Source organism: Neopsephotus bourkii, unplaced genomic scaffold, assembly GCF_033783945.1.
Source record: "Neopsephotus bourkii isolate Nb327-2 ecotype Australia unplaced genomic scaffold, CSIRO-AGI_Nbou_v1 NB_1128, whole genome shotgun sequence".
Taxonomy (NCBI): domain Eukaryota; kingdom Metazoa; phylum Chordata; class Aves; order Psittaciformes; family Psittacidae; genus Neopsephotus; species Neopsephotus bourkii.
Window position 1 is genome coordinate 267,150 of NW_026901614.1, and position 19,784 is coordinate 286,933.

The 19,784-nt window shown below is 55.5% G+C and overlaps 1 protein-coding gene across 1 annotated transcript in view; it reads left to right on the forward strand.

Moving 5' to 3' along the window:
- SHANK3 (SH3 and multiple ankyrin repeat domains 3) overlaps positions 1 to 19,784 on the forward strand; it is a 306,306-nt gene that overhangs the window by 250,550 nt on the left and 35,972 nt on the right. The window contains exons 17-19 of the mRNA XM_061362564.1: positions 10,500 to 10,635; positions 14,746 to 14,826; positions 17,368 to 17,391. Of these exons, the coding sequence (XP_061218548.1) occupies positions 10,500 to 10,635; positions 14,746 to 14,826; positions 17,368 to 17,391 (241 nt within the window). The remainder of the gene's footprint in view (positions 1 to 10,499; positions 10,636 to 14,745; positions 14,827 to 17,367; positions 17,392 to 19,784) is intronic.

Consider the following 19,784-nt stretch of genomic DNA (forward strand, 5'->3'; position numbering starts at 1 on the left):
GTAATGTACTACTGCTGCTATTAGTAATTCTTGTGTCTTTCAACCTAATCACCGTCCATGGGGGTCTCTTGATGGTCATCAGTGGTCATTTAATGAGGTTTCTCCCCAGAAATTCTCCGCCAGGATCAACCATCAGTCGACTTCATGCTGTTTGAATGGCCTTGATTGCAACATCAGTTTTCCTGGTTTATAGCCAACAGTTCTTGGATTCAGAGCCAGGGATCTCTGCTGGTTTTACATAAACAATGGACTATCCCTCAACGTCAAAACTCCAGTTAGTACAAGGTCATCCTCACAGAAATAAACCGGTTTTGCTTGTAACATCTGGGTGTGTTTCAGTAGGGCTCAGGTGTCCTCTGGGTCATGTTTGGGAAGTGTCTCCATTCTTGAGTTCCCTGTATACCCAGGAAATTCCCATGTCAATGCCAGCGCTGCAGCCGTTAGGTAGGACACAGGGTTGGGGAGGTTCCGTCACCTCCCTGGCCAGGAGCTGTCTTCTGCTGTCACCTCTTTGCTTTGGTGCTGCTGCGTGGTGTGAACTGCCACGGAAGGATGCACGTAGGTAGGGGGGTTGAAGTGGAAAGGAGTGCTAGGAATTTTGAGGAATTCAGTATTGGCATTCACAACACCTGAGCTCCTTTGCTCAGAGCTGAATGGCTTGGCAGGCTGTAGGGGAAGGTGGGTTCACCCTTCTGTGCCTCATTTGGACAGTCTGGGTCAAGAAACCTGCAGATACTGCTGAAGCAAAGGGTGCCTGTGCTTTGGTTGAGGATATGTCCTCGGCCAGAGACTGGAGGGGCTTGTGGACAGTGCACGTGGAGGTGCTCTGCTCACTGGTAGAGGTTTTCAGAGGGCAAGGGAAGTGGACGTGGCTGTTAAAACGTGGTCTTGCTGGATAGAATGCAGCAACACAAAGATGTGGATTTTCTTGAGGGAGGGCTCCAAGCTGCAGGGATTGAGGCAGCCATGCAGAGAACAGCAACGGGCTGTGTTGAGGTGCCTTTGGATGAGGTGGGATGTGAATGCAGTAGCTGCTGCAGACGACACCCGGTGGAAGCCTCTCCAAACCCGTCACCAGCACGGAACACAAGGCAATGCCACCCTTGTGCAGTTAGTGCTTGCCTGGCTCGCTGCAGTCACTGAGGCAGTGCCAGGCTGTGGAAGTGTCACCATCTGGGACAAGATGAGAGCTGTCAGGGTGTGGGGTTTGCAGTTCCTGCCATGTCTGACCGGTACTGAAGAGCACAGTCCATAGGGCTGAGCCGTGTCTTCATCTGAGCCTGGCAGGGTTTAGAGCCTGGATTTTTTCCCTTGAGGAGCTTGTAACAAGTGATGTGAACAACAGCCTTTGGACTTACATTTCTATTTTATACGTATGTTGAGCATGTGTGTGTCTACACAAAGGATTTACAGACATCAGATACAAAACTGGGTATAAATTTGTGGCTATTGTATTATTTGGGGCTTTATTTCACAGTCATACAAAAGCATTGTTAAAATTACAATTAACAACTGATGAGGGATCTCAGTGCCAAAGCCAGGTGTGTGGCGCAGGGAAAAGCTGCTGGGGCATTGTCTGCACTGGGTATGAAGGGACCCCACAGTCACCTTGCCCTGTTGGTAAGGAGAAAACCTGCTGGGCAGAGACTGGTTCAACAGGGAAAATCGTCCTGAATGTCCCTTCTGCCTCTAGTGAAATGCTGTTGCTGTGGGATACACACAAGAGGGACACGGAGCTGTTGGAGCGAGTCCAGAGAGGGCCATGAAGATGCTGGCTGACTATGAGCTGCCCTGCCTGCAGAGACCAGATACATGTGGAGATAGAATTTGGGGCAGTGAATTCATCTGACCTAGCCTGGGGTCTGCCTTAGAATGTGACCAGTCTGGTGGATTCTGGAGGCGGGCTTGGGACAAGGGCCTGTAGGGACAGGCCAAGGAGAATGGCTTGAACCTGCCCGAGGGGAGACTGAGCTGAGCTCTTAGGCAGAAGCTCTTCCCTGTGAGGGTGCTGAGGCGCTGGCACAGGGTGCCCAGAGAAGCTGTGGCTGCCCCATCCCTGGCAGTGCTCAAGGCCAGGTTGGACACAGGGGCTTGGAGCAAGCTGCTCCAGTGGAAGGGGTCCATGCCTGTGGCAAGGGGGTGGAACTGGAGGAACTGTTCTTTTCCAGCCCAACCATCCCATGATTCTGTGAACTTCATTTCACACATCTGAAAACAGAATCGATTGCTCCAGTGGCATTGTACAGGTGTAGCAGCAGATCCAGCTGTGGGGCCCTGATCATGTGCAGAGCATGGCAGCAGCCTGGAGCATCTTCTGGACAAGAGTGCGACCTTTGTCTGAGCCTGAGTTTCTCATAGTTGGGTACATAAATCTGACATGATTAACGCAATCAAAGGGTTATGTGAGGACACGCTGCTAAATGCAGTCCAGAAATCAAGGCGGGGGAAATCTGCTGGGCCATCACCCACTTGAGTGAAATAATGAAGGAGCAGTTAAATATTGCTTACAGACACACATATCCCCTTCTTGCTGGAAAGGTTAGCAAGGGAAGGAGAAGGAAATGCGGTTAATTTGAGCTGGAGTGTGTAGGAGGTTGATAGGGGGAGCCAAAGGAAATATCAAAGGCCGATATGTAAAGATAATAAGAAATTTTGGAGCATTAGAAGGGAAAAAAAAAGTCTGGTAGAGATCCATTTCTATATGTAAATGATGAAATTGTATATTCTGGTGCAAAAAAAAAAAAAAAAAGGCAGTAATGTTCTGCTCTGAGTTTGGAACAAATCAGGAAGATGTATCTATCCATATGATGTGCTTGGAAGAGAAAGTTTCCCAGCTGTAACCAAGGAGAAAGTGAGATAGTATTTGCTAAAAATAAAGCTACTCAAATTAACAGGCTTGAATAACAACTCCCAAGTGTCGAGGAGCCTGCAGGAGCTGCTGTGGGTGCCTTCTAGTCTTGGGCGCCATGAGCTCCCCAAGAGCTGGTAGAGGGCTCCTGCTGTTCTATATGCCGGGGTGTAAAATAGGTGATTCGGGAAGCAAGAGCTCGTTTAGCTCAGCATCGATGCTGGGGAAAGTAACAAAGTGATTCATGGGGAGCACGATCAACAAAGAATTAGGGAAGGAAAGATAGGATGAATAGCATGCACTGTGGTGCCATGGGAGGTGGGAGCAAACGTGGTGTCTTCTCTTGAGATACCATGGGACTGGTCAGAGGGAGGCCTATGGTCACAAAGGTTTGACTCCCTTAATAACCACATGGCTCATGTATAAATGAGCTCACAATAAACATAGCTTAGAAGCGCTGTGAAGTGAAGCGGGGGGACATTGCCCAAAGCATCTCCTAAGGGGAAGGTACTAGCAGGGCCATCACCATCAAGGTCTCATTACATTTTTGTTGCCTACAGCTCAACATTTCTGTCAGTGTTTCAAAACAGTGCCAAATCCCCAGGTTGAGAGGATGCAGGTACCAGACAGGGGATAGCTGATGCTGGAGGAACTGCTGCAGAGGGATCCAACTTTCCTGCTGCAGCAGACCCATCCCGAGCAAGGTGACGTGTCTGCAAGCAGGGAATGTAGGTTACAGAATATGAAATCACCCTGGAAAAATGTAATTCAGTGAAGGACATAGGTTTCTCCAAGATAATTGTGTTACTGTTCATTTGATTGCGTAGGATGTGGCGGAGATTTCGTGTATGTAAAGGGCAAACTTCCCCAGTTCTGTGGACTCCCCTGTTCTGGTTGCAGCTTCAGAAGATCACTAGAACATCACTTTGTGCAAGTCAGACATATGCACCTATGGTCTGATGTTACCAAGTGGGATTCTAAAAGGCCCTCAGGGTGATTCACAAGCTGAAAGGGGAATTGAGGCTCAAGGAGTCCATCTTGCTCAGGATCCTGAAGGAGCTCTGATGGGGGCAGCAGCTCTGGCTGGTGGGTACCTAATTCCATCACCCAGCTTGGGGGAGACAGCTCACTGCAGATCTGGGGGCATGTGCGGAAGATCCCCTGGATAACCACAATCATGGGTTTTAGTGAAACAACATTTCAGAGCATTTCTGCACCGGTAAAACCTATGACTGGAGAATGACATTGCCTGGAGAGGTGGGAAAGCCAGTTTAGGGTTCATGTTCTCAGAAGGAACATTTTAGGGTGTGGATAATCTTGCAGCTTGTCTCCAGGGTGAGCACTTTGAAATGCTGCAAGGGTGAAGTTGTCAGTCAGAAACCCTCTGCTCTGCGCTCTGGAGGGATGGACAGGTTTGTTCTTGTCAGTGAAGGCTGATCCCCTAGTCCCCAGGCCCAGCAGTCTGTGCTTGTCCTGGTTGGTGGACCCGTTGGTCTCCTGGTGGGTGGCTATGATGGAGCTCTGGGGTAGAACAAACTTAATTCAAACTTCAGAGCTTATGTTCATTTAAGTAACAACTTGTTCCTTGGACGTGTATGATTCAGGTGATTCATTGTCAGGTCAGGCTTCTTGTGTACAGATACCACATAAGGAAGGTGCAGACAGATAACCATCACATCACGTGTGGTTTTTCCAGTCTTTCCTCAGAACTCAGCTTAGCCTTTCTCATTTTCTGAGAATACTGTGCATTTCTCAAAGCTGCCTCTCACTGATCAACATAATTTGGGTTATGAAGTGTCCAGAATGGACCAGAGCATGCTTGCTGAAGCTGTGGTGATAGCATCTTCACCCTCCTCCAACAATCAAAGGCTGCATTGTAGTGCATTTTAGATACTGGTGGCCATTAAAGGATTCCTTCCTTCACGGGGACACTGGCAATACAAGAGGCTGTTAATGAAGGCGATCACTCATCCCTGGCTGCTCCCCGTCTGCCTTCGCACATCCAGCATCATTGTACTGAGGACATCCGCAGGAATGACCCTGCTCAGCCCTCTTAGTGTCTGTGCATGGACCCATTCCCAAGGAATTCATCTGATCTCTCTCCAGATCTGCCAGCACTGTCCACCTCAGGCCTCCCATGGCAATGGCAGTGAGCTCCAGAAGACCATTGTATGCTGCATGAAGATGTCTTGCTCTTGTCTGGTTTCACCTGATCTGCCACTGGTGCCATTGAGAGCCCTGTCCTGACATTGCAGGATGTAGTGAACAGCAGTGCTGCCTTTGGGGCCTCTGCCTTGGGGAGTTCTGTAAGCCTTGCCCATGCACATGCTTCAGCCTTCTCTTCTCCAGCTGCAGTCCCAGCCTTCCCAGTCTGTCTCATTGGCCAGTTTCTCTATTCCCTTGACCGTCTTGGTTGCTCTTCTCTAGTCCTACCACTTCTTCCTTGAGCTGCTGATCCAGACTTGCACACAGCACCGAAGCTATGCATGTGCAGGGTCAGCACAGGTGACGTTCCCCAGCTTGGTTTCACTCTCTGCCATGATACATTTTCTTGGCTGCTGATGTGCATGGAGCCCATGAATTCTGAGACCAGTTGGTGTCAGCTCCAAGGCCTGTCTGGAGCTGCACCCACCAAATCTGTATTCAGCATCAGCATAACTTCAGAGGGCTCTTCCCTACAAGCATTACTCTGCATCTATTTGCATGATGGCCTATCTGCCACCTTTTGCCCTCTCACGTGGTTTGAGAATCCTCCTGGATGCACCATTTGGCTCCTCAAAAGGTAGTTGCAGCAGTTTATAATGCCCAGACTTTGATATCATGTCTCCACATCTGTGTGTAAGTTCTTTTATGTTTTGTAGACATTTTCTGCATGATTTTGTCTCCTGTCCTCTTCCAGGCCCAATGCACATCTCCAAGAGCAGGACATCCTCATTAGGCAGCTGTTGGAATTCATTATTGTTGGATCACACTGAGTCACGGGTCCACTGCTGCCACCACTGTCCAATCTTTCTCATCCCAACACCTCCCCAGTTGAAGGCCAGCAGTGACTTGGAATGTGTAGTTCAATGGGCAGGACTGCCAGCTGCTGGTCTTCTTGAAGATTCATCTCTTCACTTCATAGACTGGGACCAAAAACTGATTTGTGGGTCTGTGTCTCAGGCATCCCTCGTGTAGCTCCAGCATCATCAGACAGCCCTGTGCTGTCAGCTGCAGAGATCCTCTGTACTCAGGTCTGCTCAGGGGGTGGAACACTGCTTGCTTTATTTTGCTGCCTTGTTTTTATGTCCTAGTGCCTTATTGCCCCTGTGGGAGAAGGTTTTGTGCTCCTGAGAGCACAGTTCTGATGTTCCTTACTGCTGCAGGTAGGGATGGCCTGGCTGAGACCCTCACCCAGCCCAGCAGTCCCTGTTCATAGAATCACAGAACAGTTCGGGTTGAAGGGACCTTAAAGCTCCTCCAGCTCCAACCCCTGCCACGGGCAGGGACCCCTTCCACTGGAGCAGCTTGCTCCAAGCCCCTGTGTCCAACCTGGCCTTGAGCACTGCCAGGGATGGGGCAGCCACAGCTTCTCTGGGCACCCTGTGCCAGCGCCTCAGCACCCTCACAGGGAAGAGCTTCTGCCTAAGAGCTCAGCTCAGTCTCCCCTCGGGCAGGTTCAAGCCATTCCCCTTGCCCTGTCCCTACAGGCCCTTGTCCCAAGCCCCTCTCCAGCTTTCCTGCAGCCCCTTTAGGCACTGGAGCTGCTCTCAGGTCTCCCCTTCAGGAGCCTTCTCTTCTCCAGGCTGCCCCAGCCCAGCTCTCTCAGCCTGGCTCCAGAGCAGAGCTGCTCCAGCCCTCGCAGCATCTCCATGGCCTCCTCTGGACTTGCTCCAACAGATCCAGGTCCCTCTTGTGCTGCTGCCCCAGAGCTGGATCAGGGCTGCAGGGGGGTCTCCCCAGAGAGCAGCAGAGGGAGAGCATCCCCTCCATGACTTGCTGCTCACGCTCTGGGGATGCTGATGGCTTCCCCTTGGGCACCTCGCTCTGTGTCTGTTGTCACCAGCAGCTCAGTGCTGGTGTCTGGTCTCCCTCCCACTGCAGAACAGTGTCTTGGACCACTGGTTCCCTCAGTGGTGGTGAGAGCTCAGCTCCCTGCAGGTTACAGATGCTGGGAGCTCGTTTTCTGGTGCTGTTTTGGCTCAGGGCACATTTGAAGCTGAAAAAGAACTGAAAATCTTCCCACTGTCATCTCAGTGGGGTAACCTCATGAGACGTGCATTTGTCTTTGTATTTTGAATTCTTCAAGAGCATCTCTTAGAGAAACTTTGCTGATATGAGGGTTTAGCCGAAGTTGTTTGCAGTTGAAGGGTTCTGTAGTTTATGTTCTTGACCATCAGCAGGAATTGGGGATAAATCAGGATTTCGTATTTCTCAGGAACTGTTTCTTTCTGGACATTGTTGCTTAGTGCAAGCAACTGTCTGATCAGTCTCCCTGTGACCAGCTGAACCGTGTAACATCCGTTCATCACCTTCCAGGTTACGTAGCCTCTTGACTGCTTCTCTTACCTGCTTTCTGCAATATGTACTCCTTGAGCTACAGTTCCTCAGCGTTGAGCACATCCTTGGGTTTACTCCGTCTTTCACAGGAAAGACCTGGGGACCTGGGACACCTTTCATTGCTGCTCCCTCTGTTTTCAACAATGCAGAGATGTTTGTTTTCCCGAAGGACAGACTCCTCATATTCCCACACCAGTGACCAAGCTGCCCTTTGCAGACTGGGGAGCTGCACCCAGCTCTGGCACATTTCTGCCCACTTCGGTTGTGGCTTTGTGTTGACATCCTCTAGCCAAGGATGTTTCAGAGTCACAGCATCAAGTCAGGGCTCCCAAGCAAGCGTGGCACAGGGACTCTGTGCTTCCTGTCCAGTGTCATGTCCTTCTTGTCCTTCACACCTGGCCTTTAGTGTAAAGCTGGTGTTGATCTCCCTGAGCTGCTCCAGACAGCCAAGGAGCACCCAGCAGAAGGTGAAGTTGCGCAGTGAGGCCAGGCTGGCATCTTACAGCTGCATGACTGCATGGAGACCTCAGAGCACCTTCCAGTGTCTGAAGTGGGCTATGAGGATGCTGGAGATGGGACTGTAGCTTCCTCAGGGACTGCAACAATAGGACAAGGGGTGATGAGCTCAAACTAAAACTGGGGAAGCTCAGGTTGGAGATAGATAAGGCAGAAGCTCTTCCCTGTGAGGGTGCTGAGGCGCTGGCACAGGGTGCCCAGAGAAGCTGTGGCTGCCCCATCCCTGGCAGTGCTCAAGGCCAGGTTGGACACAGGGGCTTGGAGCAAGCTGCTCCAGTGGAAGGGGTCCCTGCCCATGGCAGGGGTTGGAACTGGATGAGCTTTAAGGTCCCTCCTGACCCAAACCATTCCTTGATTCTATAAAAATCATCTGATCTGCTGCCCATTTGGGTGGACAGGGTTGGATGATGAAAAATGAAACAGAAAGCCCAGGCATGTTTTGTCAGTGTTTGTTCTTTATTTGGAAGGGAGCAGGGTGCTGTGCACTGTCACATGCGGATGATGAAACGTGTTCCAAGCCATTAGTAAGTGAAGCTGGCAGCATCTGCCAGGTGGTAATTTGTCAGTGTTTGTAGTTGGTGGCTGTGGTGCTGGGGCAGGGCCAGGATACTGGAACAGTGCTGGCATCTGGAAGGGGCAAGGGGGATGGTCCCATTGATCATAAACCTGTGAGTCTGGTGTCAGTTACTGCCAAAAAATAATTGTTCAGATACTGCTGATGGATATAATGACCAGCAGAAACCTTCACAAAATAAGCTTCATTTCATTTTTTGAGGTGTCAGGTTTGTTGGGTGAATGTACCATTGAGATGTAACAGGTTTAGTTCACCACCCTCTTAACGTCTCCACTGCAAAACCCACAGAGCGATGGGAAGCGGTTCACAAGCATACCACATGATGGGACTTGGCAAGTCCTTGTGGGTGAGGAACCATTATTAGACACGGCCTCTGGTGGATCTGGCCAGGGCTGAGCTCTAGAGCTGCTGCTGCACGGTGACCAGACCCATTCTAGATGGACCTGCGGTCATGACTGGTCTGTAAGGGACCTGCAGCCTGAGGTCAGTAGAGCAAAGGGGCTTGGTATGATGAAAGGGAGTTTATCCAAAAAAAAGATTAAGAGATGATTTAACTGGAGCAGGTTTGTCATTTCACCAAAATCAGATTTCAGAGGGGATCCTGCCCCTCTGCTGTGCTCTGGGGAGACCCCCCTGCAGCCCTGATCCAGCTCTGGGGCAGCAGCACAAGAGGGACGTGGAGCTGATGGAGCGAGTGCAGAGGAGGCCATGGAGATGCTGTGAGGGCTGGAGCAGCTCTGCTCTGGAGCCAGGCTGAGAGAGCTGGGCTGGGGCAGCCTGGAGAAGAGAAGGCTCCTGAAGGGGAGACCTGAGAGCAGCTCCAGTGCCTAAAGGGGCTGCAGGAAAGCTGGAGAGGGGCTTGGGACAAGGGCCTGTAGGGACAGGCCAAGGGGAATGGCTTGAACCTGCCCGAGGGGAGACTGAGCTGAGCTCTTAGGCAGAAGCTCTTCCCTGTGAGGGTGCTGAGGCGCTGGCACAGGGTGCCCAGAGAAGCTGTGGCTGCCCCACCCCTGGCAGTGCTCAAGGCCAGGTTGGACACAGGGGCTTGGAGCAAGCTGCTCCAGTGGAAGGGGTCCCTGCCTGTGGCAGGGGTTGGAACTGGAGGAGCTTTAAGGTCCCTTCAACACAAACTCATCCCTGTTACATCTAAACCTCTGTTACCCATGGTGAGGGTCTGTCTGTTAACAGCTGTGGAGAACCTGGTGTTGGTTGGTGTTCAGCAGACATCCAAGTACTGAGATTGCATTTTCCTATATTTGGGGTTTGTGTCCCAGGGGTTGTCTGACCTGTCCTCAGCCCAGCGCTTGTTGCCCAAGGAGCCAACAGGTTATGTTAGCACTAAAAGCAACCACAGCAATGAGCTCAGTGTGTGTCCTGTAGACACTGGAAGGAGCAGATCATCATGTCGGTAGCTGGGGGAGCAGTTTGCATCTCTGCACCCATGGGTGGGTGCTGTGGGGACAGGGCAGCTGCATGGGTTGGGGTTATCCCCCTCCATGTGCTCTGTGGCTCTTGGAGCACCTCTTCCAGCTCCTGTAGCAGCAGCGCAGGACTTGCAGGTCCAGAAGCCCCCCTGTTGTTGCCAGACCTCCCGGCAGCACGAGGAAGTGCCCAGTGTTTCGGGATCTGCCTTTGTAGGCAGTAGGAGTCATAGAGTCATAGAATGGTTAGGGTTGGAAAGGACCTTCGGGTCATCCAGTTCCAACCCCCCTGCCATGGGCAGGGACACCTCGCTCTAAACCATCTCACCCAAGGCTCTGTCCAGTCTGGCCTTGAACACTGCCAGGGATGGAACAGGAGGTCCCTCCTGCCACTTGCGTGCACAGGTTCACACTGAGCTTGCTGCAGCTCCCTCTGCGTCTCCAGAAGGTTGTGGTCACTTGTGCCATCCCGCAGGGACAGCTGAAGGATGAGAACGTGCTGGACTGTAACACCAGGTGCAAATCATGGCATTTGGGGGCTGGAGGTCGGCCTTGCTCCTTGGCAGCCAGCCCTTACACTGCTCTCTTGTTTGTGTCCTAGGTGAATGGCGTCAACGTGGTGAAGGTGGGGCACAAGCAGGTCGTCTCCTTGATCCGGCAGGGGGGGAACCACCTGGTGATGAAGGTCGTTTCTGTCAGCCGCAAGCCAGAATCGGAAGAAGTTGTTCGGAAGAAGGGTAGGTCTGGAGCTCTGTGTTTCCCCCAATGGGGGTTGTGTGGCCTGAATGGGAGCAGCCATGCAGAGACCCGAGCAGCCGTGCAGAGACCCGTTGGTGCTGCTGGGAGGAGCCGTAGCACAAGCCCACTGCACACACCCACACTATGAGCCCACTGCATTAGCCTGCTGCATGCAGGCATTGTATGAGCCTGCTGCATGCACCCACTGTATGAGCCTGCTGCATGCAGGCACTGAATGAGCCTGCTGCATGCACCCACTGTATGAGCCTGCTGCATGCAGGCATTGTATGAGCCTGCTGCATGCACCCACTGTATGAGCCTGCTGTATGCACCCACTGTATGAGCCTGCTGCATGCACCCACTGTATGAGCCTGCTGCATGCACCCACTGTATGAGCCTGCTGCATGCACCCACTGTATGAGCCTGCTGCATGCACCCACTGTATGAGCCTGCTGCAGGAGCGCAGCATGAGCCCACTCAATGCACCTGCTTCATGAGCCTGCTGCATGCACCTACTGCATGGGTGGGCACCATGAGGCTGTGGAGCTGCAGCTGGTGAGGAAGGAGAGCATCACCCCTCCTGAGCATAGAAACCTTCACACGTGCAGTGTTGCTACACCAGGATGCGCTGGTGGCTGCGGCTGGGAGCAGCACAGGGGCACAGGGATGGTGGTCTGGTAGCAGGGCAGCAGCAGAGCCCCGCAGCTGCTGGCCAGGGCACCAGTGGGTGCCATCCTCAGTCAGGCTGCAGGACACCAGCAGCTTTGTTCTCACACAAAGGGGGAGCCGCTCTCACCCCTTCTCAGGAGCGGAGCTGCTTCTCGTGCCTGCACTCTGTGGTGCCAGTGGGAGCCGGTGCTGCAGAGCAGGGACAGGGACTCCCCTGCCCTGAGGGGTGTCCGGGTGGGCACCAGTCCCTGCGTTGGCAGGCAGGGGGTGTTGTAAAGAATTGGCTTTGGTATGTGAGGGGGGTTGTGATGGAGAGCTGCCCCCACTAAATGTGGGTTGTTGGGGATCTGTCCCTGTGGGGGTTTCAGAGGGGAGAATGGTGCCCACAGGAGCACAGGGGATGCCAGGGTGGAGGACAGACCCCATGGTGGTGTGGGGTGCCAGGCTGGAGCCTGTCCTCTCTCAGGCAGTTGCTGTGCCTGGGAGCTGCTCATGGCCTGGTTGCTTCTGTGATCACGGCCAGTCTAGGGGCTGCTGGCCATGTGTGGGCCCCCAGAAGGTTCTGGTTCACCCCATCATTCCCAGGGCAGAGCTGAGACCAGTGGCTACAAGTGAGGCCTGAAGGAGAGCTTGGTGGTGGGCTTATGTGCTCCTGGCCTGCAGGGCAGCTCTTGGGTTGCTGGGCATCCAGCTGTGGAGTGCAGGGCCAGTATGGATGGAGGGCAGCTGGATGGGAGGCTGCCAGCTGTATGCAGCGGGGACACAGCATGGCATACAGCTATGGATGGGAGGCTGCCAGCTGTATGCAGCGGGGACACAGCATGGCATACAGCTATGGATGGGAGGCTGTCAGCTGTATGCAGCGGGGACACAGCATGGCATACAGCTATGGATGGGAGGCTGTCAGCTGTATGCAGCGGGACACAGCATGGCATACAGCTATGGATGGGAGGCTGTCAGCTGTATGCAGCGGGACACAGCATGGCATACAGCTATGGATCATGGCATACAGCTATGGATGGGAGGCTGTCAGCTGTATGCAGCGGGACACACCATGGCATGCAGCTATGGATGGGAGGCTGTCAGCTGTATGCAGCGGGACACACCATGGCATACAGCTATGGATGGGAGGCTGTCAGCTGTATGCAGCGGGACACAGCATGGCATACAGCTATGGATGGGAGGCTGTCAGCTGTATGCAGCAGGGACACACCATGGCATACAGCTATGGATGGGAGGCTGTCAGCTGTATGCAGCGGGACACAGCATGGCATACAGCTATGGATGGGAGGCTGTCAGCTGTATGCAGCGGGACACAGCATGGCATACAGCTATGGATGGGAGGCTGTCAGCTGTATGCAGCGGGACACACCATGGCATACAGCTATGGATGGGAGGCTGTCAGCTGTATGCAGCGGGACACAGCATGGCATACAGCTATGGATGGGAGGCTGTCAGCTGTATGCAGCGGGACACAGCATGGCATACAGCTATGGATGGGAGGCTGTCAGCTGTATGCAGCGGGACACACCATGGCATACAGCTATGGATGGGAGGCTGTCAGCTGTATGCAGCGGGGACACACCATGGCATACAGCTATGGATGGGAGGCTGTCAGCTGTATGCAGCGGGACACAGCATGGCATACAGCTATGGATGGGAGGCTGTCAGCTGTATGCAGCGGGACACAGCATGGCATACAGCTATGGATGGGAGGCTGTCAGCTGTATGCAGCGGGACACAGCATGGCATACAGCTATGGATGGGAGGCTGTCAGCTGTATGCAGCGGGACACACCATGGCATACAGCTATGGATGGGAGGCTGTCAGCTGTATGCAGCGGGGACACAGCATGGCATACAGCTATGGATGGGAGGCTGTCAGCTGTATGCAGCGGGACACAGCATGGCATACAGCTATGGATGGGAGGCTGTCAGCTGTATGCAGCGGGACACAGCATGGCATACAGCTATGGATGGGAGGCTGTCAGCTGTATGCAGCGGGACACACCATGGCATGCAGCTATGGATGGGAGGCTGTCAGCTGTATGCAGCGGGACACACCATGGCATGCAGCTATGGATGGGAGGCTGTCAGCTGTATGCAGCGGGACACAGCATGGCATGCAGCTATGGAAGGCAGGAGCACATCTAGGGCAGCTGGGAGCAGCCTGTGGGGTGTGTGTGGAGGCAGCTGTGGGGCAGAGCCCAAGGGGAGGGGTGGGAGGCACGTGGGGAGGGAGGAGGCAGCTCTGCGCTGACACCAGGAGCTGCAATTACATTGTCACTGCATGAAAGCAGGAGTCAGTGGGAAAGGCTGAGGGGATCGGTGCTGGGATCACCGCTTGTTGCTTCTCCTGGTGCTTCCTGTGAGCCCTGCAAGCAGTGAGCAGCTGCCTGTCGCTGCCCATCGCTTCCTGCCTCTGCTGTCACTGCCCATTGCTGCCCTGAGCCCACGGAGCTGGACGGATACTCTTCAGAACAGGGCGCAGGGACCGGGGCCAAGTCCCCACCGCAGGACCACAGCAAAGGCCCCCGCCTCAGTCCCCCCCTTCTTCTGGGGGAGATGGAGGCCTGTGTGGGACTGGCGTTTTCTGGCTGAATCCGCCCCTGATGGGGTCTCTGATGCAGGCAAAGCCTGGAGCTCCGGTTGCCATGGCAATGCCTGAGCGTTGAATCCAGCCTTGTCAGCGAGGAGGAGGAGGAGGCGCCCCAAGTGAAGAGAAAGAGCCTTCAACTGGTCTCTGCTCGGTGGGCTCATGGCATGCAGCGCCTCGGGGGCAGCCCTGCGGGCCGGCCAGGCTAGGCAGCCCCTGGGGACAAGGCGCCGGACACCAGCAGCCCTTGGCTAGGGCACGGAGCCTCGGGCCGGACGCTGCGCAGGGTGGGTGGGATGTGCTATGCTGGGCTGTGCTGGGCTGTGCTGTGCTGCGCCGGGATGCGCCGTGCCGAGGCGGGAATGAGAGACTGAGCCCTGGCCTGTTGGATGCGTTTCTGCCTCCTACCCTCCACCCATGGCGTGTGCGGAGGGGAAGCAGCCATCAGAGCTGGTTGCTGAGTCCTGCAGGCAGGCAGGCAGCTGCCTGGGACACAGCTAATCGGCAAGAGGCGTTCATAGCATCTCCGGTAGCTGCAGGGGGGAGGTCCAGCTGGGGACATGACTTGGACTCTCCTCCTCCTCCTGTGCTGAGGGCTGAGGGGGCCTGCGGGAGCCACCGGCCCCTCCGCACTGGGGCCGGCCCCGTGCCCCAGGACTGTGCTACCGAGACCATGAAGAAGTTTGCTTCCACGCGCAGCCTCAATAAGATCCTGCAGCAGTGCGACTCCTCATCCCGCGAGTACGAGGAGATCCAGGCTGTGGAGAAGAAGTGGCACCTGCATCTGGCCACTCCTCGTAAGTTCCTGGACAAGAAATGCAAAATGCCGTCTCTCTTCCTTTCAGCTCCGCCGCCTCCCAAGAGAGCGCCCAGCACCACCCTGACCCTGCGGTCCAAGTCCATGACAGCGGAGCTGGAGGAGCTGGGTAAGCGGCGGTGGGCATGGCGGGGAGCATGCGGGGCCGTGCAGGGAGCCGAGAGCACAGGGAGCGCGCGGGGCTGTGCCTGGAGCCAGCAGCACCGGTTTGCCCGCGGGAGCACGAGCACGAGGCGACGCGTCTCCTGCTGTCAGGGCTCCATCGTGCTCAGCGGCATACGGGACACAGTGGAGCTGAAAGCCCATCCTAGGGGTGCAGGACCCCCCCCCCCCCGAGCCAGCCCACCCCTTCCATGCTGCCTCTCCAGCAGGCTCCATGTGCCTGAAGAGCATCTACCCATCCATCCCCTGCTCCTCCTGCACCACAAACAGCCCCTTGTTCCCATTTCCCTCTCCCTGCGGGATTAGCTGCACCCCCCTCGGCACTTCCCGCTTCCACACACACGACCGTGCACACACACTCACACGCTCTGCTGTCACTACAGAGCCAGCCCACGGCTCCAGATGCTTTCGTATCCCAGCTTCCATCTCCATGTTCCTGTATTCTCTTAAAGCCTCTCCACCCCCACCCCATCCTCGCTTCCCCGTGCCCTGTGCCAGAGCCCCTCAGGCTTCCCAGCTATCCTGGAGACCTCCCTGAGCCCCCACCTTCCAGTAGCACTGGGTTCCCCCCAGTAGCACCCCACCAGTGGAGAGCCCTGGCAGTGCCGGTGCTCACGCTGCTGCTGGCTGCGGGGATGGTGTTGCCATGCGGAGACACGGTGATGGGTGCAGATGCGCTCGCTGGCTGTGGCTCAGGGGCTGTGCGTGGCAGATTCCTGCCCTGCCTGGCCAGAGACCCCCCCGAGAGGCATGAGCCTCAACGGAGACCCCGCTACCCCTCTCTTTTTTGGGGTCCGCTCCCTGTCCTACCTGCACATCCAGGCTTTACAACCCTGTGGGGTTCTCCTGGAAGAGCAGACCTTCAGAGCTCGGGCTCATACTCAAGTATGGGTTTGAAGGGATAAATCTTAGCATTTTAGTGTTTGCATCAGCTGGTTGATGGCCGCTGTGATTTATTTGCTGAGCCCACTGCCTTGACCTTCACCCCAGCCCGCTCTCGCTTCTCCAGAGCTGTACCCCTAAACGGAAGGCGCTGTGTTTGCTGGTAGCCATTAGGAGAGGCTTCAGAATAGCCTGTTTCTTCCACGTTTTGCTCTTCCTTTTGCACGGACACTGCACAGAGCCCAGGGTTCATGTTTTCTCTCTCACGTGCTGGCCCTGAGAGCAGTTCCTGGCAGCATGAGGGTGGCTCCTGGCACACACAGGCAGCACGTTCCACATTTCCCACCCATCTGCGGTGAGCATAGGGCCCCAGTCGAAGCCTGGCATGTGTAGTGTGGGCGCCTCCGCTGGGGGACAGGCCCCCGACCAGTGGGACATGGCCACTCCATCCCTGTGTGTGTGCTTTGGGAAGCAGAGCTGCTGGGCTCAAGGGGGGCGAGCGGGGGGAAAGAGAAGTCACGAAAAGCAGAGACCAGCCCTGGCAGGGAGCCTGTTCAAGATGAGTCCTCCAGGTCTGCCTGAGCTTTCTGCATCTCTTCACTGCCCTCTTGTACCCGGAGAGGGACCAGGAGCAGCAGCTGCCCATGTCTCCTGGAGGGGGAGAGTTGCAGATAGTGCCTGCTCTTAATGCGTGGATTTGCCATTGAACTGCAGTGGTCAGTCCCTGCCTCATGTCCTGTAGCCAGGCCCAGCACACATCCCAGGGAAAATGGGGGACGGTTCTTCCTTGTTTTCTGGTGTTGATCCTCCAGCTCTTACTGCCAAGGGGGAGGTTTTGTGCAGGCTCCCATCCCCACACCTTGGCACTGTGCAGGATTAGAGCCCGGTGTCCTCTTCTGAGGGGACAGTGGTGCTGGGGAAAGGGACATTTCTGCCTGCATCTTCTTACAGGGTGAGGGTCCCTGCCCCTTTTCGCTTGGATCCTGTCCCTGTCCTGAAGCTCGCAGAGCATCCCTTGTGTCTGTAGCTGTACCATAATGATTTCTTGCTGCGTGTTGTGCCAGTGCCCTTGGACAAGCAGATTCCCAGGAAGCTGCTCATAAAGCTCTCCTGTCCTGCACTCTTGCCATTTGCTAGCTGCTGAGGAGGCTCGCTCTGGGAGATGCACAGGTAGCCCTGGAGAGCAGGGAGTGATGGAAAGCTTTTAAAAGGGTTTCCCCATGACTTGGGCATTAAATGCAGTCCAGCCCTCCTCCTGCTCGTACCCTTCTGACATGGCACCTCCCTCAGCTTTCTCAGCCTGAGGAAGAGGAGGAGGGCTGGTCCCTGTGGGGGGGGCTGGTGGAGAGCTGGTGCCTGTCCTGCCCATGGGGCCCGTCTGAGCACTCGGCTTCCCTCCAAGGAGCACAAGGAGGTGCTGCTCCTCTGCCTTCATCCCCAGAGGCCCAGCGAGGCCGGGATGTGTTCCTCTGCCAGGGCCGGGTCCTGCAGCATGCAGGCGAGCCTGCAGGAAGAGGCACAGCAGGCAGGCAGCAAGGCTGGAGCTGTGCATGAACGCAGGAACTGTGCATGCCATTCATGTTGTCTTTTGTTTCTTGATTCCAAGCCTCCATGCGGAGAAGAAAAGGGGGTGAGTGAAACCAAACTGCACTTCCTGGGGGTCCTCCTTTCCCCTTCAGCCACCCAAGCAGCACCCAGACAGCACCCAGGCCACAGCACACATGGTGCACCCAAGGCACCGGCACCAGTCACATCCCCTGGTTGTCCTGGTTGTGTTGGGATCCTTCAGGGCACAGGCAGCAATGGCCATTTGCCAGCCAGGACTGACTTCTCCTGCTGGTGTGCTTGCTCTGTGTTTGCTCCATGGTGGAAATACATTGCACAGGGATGTCCCCTTGTGTGGGGAACGAAGCAGGGCCTCCTTCAGCCCCAGGTCAGGCCTCTAGCTCAGTCAGATGAAATGGCAGCCATGGTCTTTGCTGGGTCCAGCAGTGCAAGTACTGCCTCTCCTCCTTCCGCCATGCAGCCTGTCAGCGTAGAATCATGGAACCATGGAATGGTTTGTGTTGGGAGGGACCTTAAAGCTCCTCCAGCTCCATCCCCTTCCACTGGAGCAGCTTGCTCCAAGCCCCTGTGTCCAACCTGGCCTTGAGCACTGCCAGGGATGGGGCAGCCACAGCTTCTCTGGGCACCCTGTGCCAGCGCCTCAGCACCCTCACAGGGAAGAGCTTCTGCCTAAGAGCTCAGCTCAGTCTCCCCTCGGGCAGGTTCAAGCCATTCCCCTTGCCCTGTCCCTACAGGCCCTTGTCCCAAGCCCCTCTCCATGTTTCCTGCAGCCCCTTTAGGCACTGGAGCTGCTCTCAGGTCTCCCCTTCAGGAGCCTTCTCTTCTCCAGGCTGCCCCAGCCCAGCTCTCTCAGCCTGGCTCCAGAGCAGAGCTGCTCCAGCCCTCGCAGCAGCTCCATGGCCTCCTCTGGTGGAGTTGGATCTCTGAAGACACCTGCCCAGACCTCTGTGCTGAGCAGATGTGTCAGTACCCAGAGGTGAGGCAATGCAGAGGTCCCATGAGTCAGAATGATGAGCTGGAGGTCACCATGGGTGTCCTGATTGTGAAGATCTCCAAGTGCATGGTGGAGAGCTCTTGCCCCTTTGGACATGAACCACCCATTTCTGGGGGTTCTCTCTTGAAGGGGTCTCCAGCACTTTCTCATCTCCCACCCCAGCAGCTCGGACAGACAGGGGCCACTCCTGGGTGTTCTTTCACCTCCTGCAAGGGCACAGCAGGTACGAGGTGCAGTGAGTGGTGGTTTGTCTCCCTACGCTCTAATGGCACTGGGAGATGGGAAGTAGAACTGGCCTGAGCTGGTTCTTAGAGCGGGTGCAGATCCTGAGCCTCAGGGCCTCGGTGGCTACCTGCCCCCAGGTGTGCTGGCCTCAGAGAGGACTAGTCCTCTTGGCAAAGACAGCTCGGCATCAGTGTTCACACAGGGCTCCCCCCTCTAGGCTGGGCTTCCGAAGCACCTGGGACTCAGTTTTAGTTTGCTAAGTGCACATGAGTCCCTTCAGGCCCCGGCAGGGTGTTCCAGGAGGAACACAGGCTGATGGTCACAGCACCCCAGGGCACCCCTATCCTGAGCACCAGCAGAGCCCTCCCCACAGTGCTGACGTTTCATTGTCCCAAGTCCAACAGCCAGAAGACACATGCCTTAACCTGAACCCAGGCAGAGCAGAGGACATTGCTCGTGTTCTCCTATCTCCACGGTCTAGTGAGAGGTTTCCCTGCCTGCAGCATGGGGCTGGAACTGGAGTAACTTTAAGGTCCCTTCAACCCAAACCATTCCATGATCCTGTGGTTCCCTGGGCAGTTTATGGGGACAGAGCATTGGTTGTGCCATGGAGGTGGAGGGGTCCAGTTGTGACGAATGCCATGGCAGCCACACTGGCTCCAGTGCAGCACCATGAGGCCACGCTCCAGGGCCTGCTGCCACATTTATGGCATGGAGCCCACATGAACTGAACTGGGCCTGTCCTGGTAGCTCCCGAAGCTGGGGCAGGCACAGCACGAGCCCCACAGCCTGCATTAGCTGCATCAGACCTTGCCTGGCTCCATCAGAGGGAGCTGGTGACAGGGGCCAGCATCCGCTTGTTGCCCTTCCGCATGTCCTAAGTTTGGGGGTACTTGACAGTGCCAGGCAGAAGAGCCTGCCCCAGTCGGGGCTGGTGCTGTGTGAGTGCTGCAGCTGGCGAGCAGTGAGGCACAGATGTGGTGCACAGCTGGAGGACCAGCCCCACCGCCTGAGCACCCTTGGACATGGGGGTGCACAGGGGCCAGGTTACTCCTGCCAGGGCCATTCGGGTGCATGAGTTCACTCGGAGAGGAAACATCCCAGTTTGTCCTAGGCAGACACTGGAGTCACACTGGTTGTGCTGGAGTCTGACTGAGTCCTGTGGAGTCCCACGGACTCCTGTGTTGCTTGTGGTCCCTGCAGCACTGGGTTCCCCTTGCCCACACCTCCCTCACCCA